Genomic DNA, 7,687 nt, shown 5'->3' on the forward strand with positions numbered 1-7,687 from the left:
CTGGGAAAACACTGAGACATTCACAAGGAGGCAGAAACGGGAAAACAAACCCAACAAAAACCCCAAACCACAACAATAGGGTTGTCATTGTGGTACTTTTACTAAAGTACTGTATCTCTGGTTATTTGTACTTTTACTTAAGTACTGAGATTCAATACTTCCTCCACCACTGGTTATAAGTTGCCTCTGGACCCTGATGTCATTATATTCCCCCCATCATGCCCCCCTTGTCCCCCTTGTCCATGCCAAGGTTGTTACAGTGTTGCGTTTTTCATTAGTATTTATTTTGTTTTGACTTTTTTGCAAATTCATTTTAGTTTTAATTAGTTTTTAAAGCAGGTTTGCTAGTGTAGTTTATTTTTTATTTTTTTGAAAATGTCTTTTTCTGTAATATGGGTTATTTGTCAGGGCCAACATTCAAAAAGGTCATAAAAAGTATTGTGTAATAATAACTCCACAAAAACATCATACAATTTTAGGAATGTTTTCAACAATGTATCCAACAACAAAACCAGTACATAAAATGTACATATGTTGAGGAGCACAAAAAAACCATAACAGCCAACAGACTAAAGAAGACATGTTTGAACATGTGTTTTGAACTTTTTGAAGTCCATCCACTCACACAGTTGTGTAGACATTCCAGTATCAATACACAAACTTTATTAACCCACTGGGCACAGACTATGCTGTGTACAATTTTACATGGAATGTCCGAATTTCTGGATTCCCTGTTGGTAGCTATGTGTCTATGGCATTGACTGTATATAACAGGTCTATGGTTGGAAATGTCAACCATGACAGATATAACGTTATTTGCTCTGTGAAAGACATTGACAAAGACAAAAAAATTAAGGACAGTCGTGCAATTATTTTAATTTAGTTTGTTTTGCAAATAGACATTGCAGTTTCAAGTAGGTATCGTTTTTTACAATTTAACGATTATAACCTTGCCCCGTGCCAACATGATTTTCAACACCTAAAGAATAACTTGGACAACTATGACACATCAAATTTGCCAGACATCTTCCTGAAGCTGTTTTTGATGTGCTATTAACCACAGGAACATTATCAGCTCTTGCACCTCAAACCTTGTTTGTTGTTTTGTTATCCTCAACTGACGAGCTGTGGTCATCCATGTTCAACATGACCTCCCAATCTGTTTGTCTTAAGTATCACTCATTGTGTGGCACGCAGCACAACTAAGATCAGATCAAACCAAAAATGCAAATATTAAAATGTACTTCTTGTTCATGCTTTCACCATATTGTAATCGTATACAATACACACACATTCACACAAACACACACACACACACACACACACACAGACACACACATGCTGCTTGGTATTGAGTTTGTGTTATAGTTGGAGTAGGTTATTCAATGTTTATTGATTGAAGAATTTGTAGGACTTTTGCAGGTCAGTGCTCGGATTTCACTCCTTCACGCTTCACTTCATAAATATGAGATTAATTAATCAACTCCATATCTGTATTTTAAGCAAACACCATCTTCAGAGACTCTATTAACAGATGGGTATTTGGCCCCAGAGTTCAGGGTGGGGCCCCGTTTATTTGTCAGTTTAATAAAGTTAAATATTTATAACTTTATTCGTATTAATCCATTTACTCATAATTGAATCTGTACCCCCTTAATTGCCTACACGAATTATGCATGACTATTGAAACAAACTTTCTTGCATGTTTGCCTCTTGAAAACTGTTACATTATTTTTGTTTCAAAAATTATCTATATTTAAAGCAAGTATGTGAGGATCTCAGACTGACTATGTGCAGTTTGTAATTAATGGGGAAAAATTATGAGAATTTAGTGTTCCTCTTCCTCTATTGCAGGGACTGGGCTGTGTCTACCTTTGGACAAACATGACAATTCTTCATAAAAGATACTGAAAGTGGATTAGAGGCAGCCAAGATTTTTACAATGGATGAGTCAAGAGAGGTTCAAACTGATGGCAATTCTTTGTTGAAGGCTGTCTATTTATGTCGTCTGCGTCTGACTCGGCTGCTCCTGGAGGGAGGGGCCTACATAAACAAGAGTAATGAATATGGCGAGACACCACTTATGGTGATCTGCAAGACACACCATTCAGATTTACAGAGTGTGCCCGAACACAAGATGGTTTGGTATGTTCTATCAGAAATACTGTATGTCTGCTATTGATTCTTGAAAACGTGATTTGTTGAGGATTACTAGCTTTAACTTTCCTTGGGTTTATAAATGTGATCTTCACTTCCAATAGGTATCTTCTGGAAAATGGTGCTGATCCAAACATCCAAGATAAGACCGGAAAAACAGCTTTGATTCATGCATGCATCGAACAAACTGGAGCTGAAATTCTGTTACTCCTCCTGAGCAGTGGAGCTGATCCAACTCTGGAGGATCATGCAGGCTTATCAGCATTGGTTTATGCTGTCAATTCAGGCAACAGGGACATCCTCAGGCTCCTCCTGGATGCCTGTAAAGCCAAAGGGAAGGAAGTCATCATCATCACCACCAACAAACTGCCATCCGGCCATCAGATGACAAAGCAATACCTCAATGTTCCTCCACCTCCAGACCTTGAGGAGCATCTGCATTACACCCCAACATCTTGTTGCTTGTCTCCATATCCTCCTCCTACTTCACAGGGCTTCACAGCAGCTGCTTCTTTACAACCTGTTAGCCCCCTTCTTGGCTTCAAGGATCCCCAGTATTTGGTCTCAAGGCCTGGTTTAGACCCATCTCAATCAGGTTCTCCAATCCAACATCCTAGTCCTTTATGTGTTCCTGGTGTGGATAAACAACTTAATCATCTTTACTCAGAGCAGTGGTCTAAAAGTCCTTGCCTGCTGTTCCAGCAGAGCCAGGCCTCCTCTCTGACAGAGGAGCCGGTAGAAATTACACCTGAGGAGGAGCAGTCCTTCATAGTCAATGGTCTCACCTTTCACAGAAGACCTCCAGCTGTGTCAAGGCACAACAGCATCAATGTCAAAGATGAAACAGGGCTTCTGAAAGCACTAGAAAACATGTCAGTAAATGAGAATAGGGGAGGAGGTGGAAGACGAGGCTTTGGTAGAAAGATGTCATATGACAGTGCTGCAAGTTTACAACATTCTGCTTCACACCCAAACTTGCATCAAAGCAGTCTCCCCTTTCCCCATGAATCCAGTCCTGTGGATAAAGATTCCTCTGACTGTCTCAGAGAATTTAATGTTTACAGTCTGCAAAATGTGGTCCATCTGCAGAACATTGGTATTGACCACTACAGTTCTGACTCTCAGTTACCACAGTTTGGCAGCCGAGACAATAGCTCCAAGAAGATTGGTGGAGTTAAAGTGGAAGCAGAAAAGCACAAGCTGAGCCACAGATCCTCCGCTCTGTCAGGTTCCAGGGAGTCCTTAGATGGCTCTGTCCAAAGACGGAGCATTGCCAGGCTGGAGCGAAGAGCATCAGGGGCCATTATTTCGGATCACATCGCCCACGCTCGCCCTGGATACCTCCCTCCTCTGAATCCACATGCACCTATACCAAATATTGGGGTCAATTCTAGCTCGTTCTACCCTTTTTGTAGAAGTAGCAAGACATTGAATCAAATTGAATCAGGGTCAAAGCTGTTCTTCCTTGTGCACCTGTTTTCCCTAGGGATCTAAAAGCCAAGAAAATGCTGTGGAGACGACACTCAATGCAGAGTGAGCAGATAAAACAGCTGTTCAACTTTGAAACTTTTTGCCACTAGAATTAAATATAGCAAGTATCAGGACAAAATAAATGTACTCTTACCAGTATTACACATTGCTGTACCATTCCTATGATGTCACTGCTAATGCCAGTTCATATGCTTTTTCAAGGCTACATACAGTTTAGGCATTGTGAGCCTGCATTGTTTTAAGACCTCTCATCACTAAATTTTGTATTGTAGTATCTGCCCCAGGGACAGTTTGAGCTCCATGTAATGACATATACAGTATAAAAATGGAAAATTACAATAATAACAATAATGAAAAAGAAAGTTACCAAAGGTAACTCCATACATACAATTGTTCTCACAACTGGGCCATCTCCATGAGGAAGGCGATGGAATTCGGTCGAAGATTTGAAAAGGGCAAGTAACTAAACATATTGAAACTCAGCGCTGCTCAGCTGTCTCCGGTGTTCACAGACATATCTAACACCTCACTGAAGACATGCCACGTGCCACCCTGCTTCAAGTCCTTCACCATCATCACTGTCCACCAAAAAACAAGGATCCCAGGACTAAATTACTACAGACCCGTCACCCTAACCCCTGGTGTTCTGGCTCACCTCAAAACCCTCAGAGACCCACTTCTGGACCCTCTGCTTAGTTTCCCTATAGAGCCAACAGGTTTGTAGACATTGCAGTATACCAGTCTATCATCTATCCCAGTCTAGAATTCCTGGAATTTATCACAGGACATGAATTAATTGTCTGTCCTGTGTCTTACACATCCAACATTTCCATTTGTTGTCTTTCAAACCAAGTCTAAACAATCTGGCGGGTGTCTAATAGAAGCAATGCATGATCTTCAACTTGATGAGGCGCATCCTCACATTGCTTGACATATTTTTTTTTTCTACAAATTCTGTCCCACTCCTCTTCAACCAGTGTATTACTCGGGTCCATTTCCCATGTCTTCTTGAGGGCTGACCGGGCCCCATCGACAGGTTCTGCATAAGCACAGACTAACACCCAAAAGCCTCATTACCTTTTCCATATTTCAGCAGCATTCTTGTGCTGTCAGGGCAGAAGATCTGGATCCATGAATCCCCACTAACAGATGGCGAGCTTATCGGATGTGTTTTCGCCCTACCATGCAGTTAGACAGACAAGCTTTGTAATGGGGCAAGAACAGACTACTCATTGCAGTACCAGGCTGTGGCTCTCTCAGGAGGAAGTGACCAGTGGGCTAGATGCCCTAAATTAAAAGCATGGTAACAATACTTGGTAATCTGTTAATTACCAAGTATAATTATGTTAATCTTTGGTAGACCCAAACTCGCTCTATCAATTGATTTTTTGTTATTAATAGAATGTAGCTGCTATATATTTTTTTTTAATGTACCCTACAACCTGAAAAATTCAAGATAGAGTCAATGATCTCGGGTAGACAGGATACTGCTCCGCTATGTTTGGACAAAAAAAGTAATATATCCTTGCATAAAGCAACGCAACGCAACATTTAGTGGTGTTTTTTCAATTTTTTAATTCTTTTAAGTATTCACCAACACCGCAAAACATTTCTTTAAAGGAAAAAGAGCAAAAGTATTATTTCCTGTTGCTGTATTTGATGGTTGAGGTGACTGCAGAGACAGATACATTTTCAGGAGTTAATACACTGTGTTAAAGCTAGGTGCTGTTTGGTCACTGTTCCCGTGGTCAGAGCCAGAACAGAACAGTTGTGTACCTTTTCACATATCAGTTGTTAATCATATATTGTAAATAATGTAAACAGTGAGTTGTAATCATACTGTAATTAACAAACAAAACTTTCTTGGAGCTCTCAATCCACTCTGACCCAAAGTGGTTGACAGTCAACATGACAAGACTTGGAGTTCTCATTTTAACCACAAAAGTGGTTCAACAGTTCATCTTTCACCACAATTTGACCATCTGCTGTGGTGTAAATCTCTGGTTTTATTTTAAATTTACTTGGAGCCGTAGATAGTAGGCGGTGTCTGACGATGTCGGTTGGGAGTATAAGTGGCAATGAGTGGCAATAACAGTCACAATAAAGATAATAGAATTATGACTAGAAATAGTTGTAGTTCATGGTGTAAGTGGGCCTTGCAGGCCATCACACTTCACTACTGTGAAGTGTGTACAAATAAATTAACTTGATTTAACCTGAATGCAAAAACAAAGGCCAGCACTTCTTTGTGTGGAGTAGACATCACAGGAAGTTTTCACCCAGCAAATTCCATCCTGGCTTCTTCCACGATGCTTACGGTGGTACAAAGTGGTGAATTTCATCTAGACTTAAAGTGCTCCCTGAGCTGCTGGGAAAATGGTATACAGCACCAGGCCTTACTCCCATAGACCACAGCCAAAAACCAAAAGGAGCTAGGTTAGTAACAAGCATTTCTGGGACATGGATGCACATAAATGGAAAGATAGAAAGATAGAGGAGGGAGGAGCTCAGTGTGTCAAAGGAAGTCCCCAGCTGTCTACAACTATTACAGCATAACTAAGAGAGACAGGGTAAAGAGAGGAGCCTGTTCAGGCTAGAACTCTCCCCAACCGGATCGGGCTGTATGCCAAGTCTCCCTCTAGTTTTATTATATTCTTGATTATATGATAGATAGATCTGACAACCATGAGAAGCAGGTGGGCCGGGTTAGGCGGACGCTGCGACTCCTTACTCCCTAACAATGTTCAATTCTATGTCCTAACTATAAGCTTTATCAAAGCATAACTAAGGATAAATAAGACTTAAACCAGCTTAGAGCAGTCCCTTTAATGCCAATTAAATGTTCCAGTCTCTGTAATAAGATATGATGGTCAATGGAATCAAATGCAATACTAAGATCTAATAACACAAGTACAGAGATAAGTCCTTTGTCTGATGCAATTAGGAGGTCATTACTAATTTTCACAAGTGCTGTCTCTGTACTATGATTAACTCTAATTCCTGACAGAAAATCCTCAAATAAGCTGTTGTTATGCAGAAAATCACACGGCTGTTTGGCAACTGCTTTCTCAAGAATCTTAGAGAGAAATGGATGGTTGGATATACAGTTGTGGTTAAAAGTGTACATACACTTGTAGAAACTTACAATGTTATGGCTGTCTTGAGTCTTCAATAAGTTCTACAACTCTTATTTTTCTGTGATAGAGTGATCGGAACACATACATGTTTGTCACAAAAAACAGTCATAAAGTTTGGTTCTTTCATAAATTTATTATGGGTCTGCTGAAAATGTCACCAAATCTGCTGGGTCAAAAATATACATACAGCAACAAAATATGTCAATTCTTGTGATGTAGCGAGTTGTGTCAATCAAATTAGCTTCATGTCATGGCCTCTTCACTTCTTCTAAGTGATTCTGATTGACTACAGCTGTTGACTTCTCATGAGCCCATTTAAATAGGGCTCATTTGACCCAGTGATTAGACTCAGCTACAAAAGCTACAATGGGAAAGTCAAAGGAACTCAGTGTGGATCTGAAAAAGAATTATTGACTTGAACAAGTCAGGGAAGTCACTTGGAGCCATTTCAAAGCAGCTACAGGTCCCAAGAGCAACTGTGCAGACACTTATACGCAAGTATAAAGTGCATGGAACAGTTGTGTCACTGCCACGATCAGGAAGAAAACGCAAGCTATCACATGCTGCCGAGAGGAGATTGGTCAGGATGGTCAAGAGTCAACCAAGAATCACCAAGAAGCAGGTCTGCAAGGATTTGGAAGCTGATGGAACACAGGTGTCAGTCTCCACAGTCAAGCGTGTTTTACATCGCCATGGACTGAGAGGCTGCCGTGCAAGAAAGAAGCCCTTGCTCCAGAAAAGGCACATTAAGACTCGGCTGAAGTTTGCTGCTGATCACATGGACAAAGATAAAACCTTCTGGAGGAAAGTTCTCTGGTCAGACAAAACAAAAATTGAGCTGTTTGGCCACAGCACCCAGCAATATGTTTGGAGGAGAAAAGGTGAGGCCTTTAATCCCAGGA

General features: G+C 40.6%; 1 protein-coding gene across 1 annotated transcript in view; it reads left to right on the top strand.

Annotated features, from left to right (window-relative positions):
- ankrd34bb (ankyrin repeat domain 34Bb) overlaps positions 1-3,745 on the top strand; it is a 4,911-nt gene extending 1,166 nt beyond the window's left edge. The window contains exon 2 of the mRNA XM_034872215.1: positions 2,216-3,745. Coding sequence (XP_034728106.1) covers positions 2,216-3,651 — 1,436 coding nt within the window. The 3' untranslated portion in view covers positions 3,652-3,745. The remainder of the gene's footprint in view (positions 1-2,215) is intronic.
- The last annotated feature ends 3,942 nt before the right edge of the window (positions 3,746-7,687 follow it).

Source organism: Etheostoma cragini, chromosome 5 (genome assembly GCF_013103735.1).
Source record: "Etheostoma cragini isolate CJK2018 chromosome 5, CSU_Ecrag_1.0, whole genome shotgun sequence".
Lineage (NCBI taxonomy): Eukaryota > Metazoa > Chordata > Actinopteri > Perciformes > Percidae > Etheostoma > Etheostoma cragini.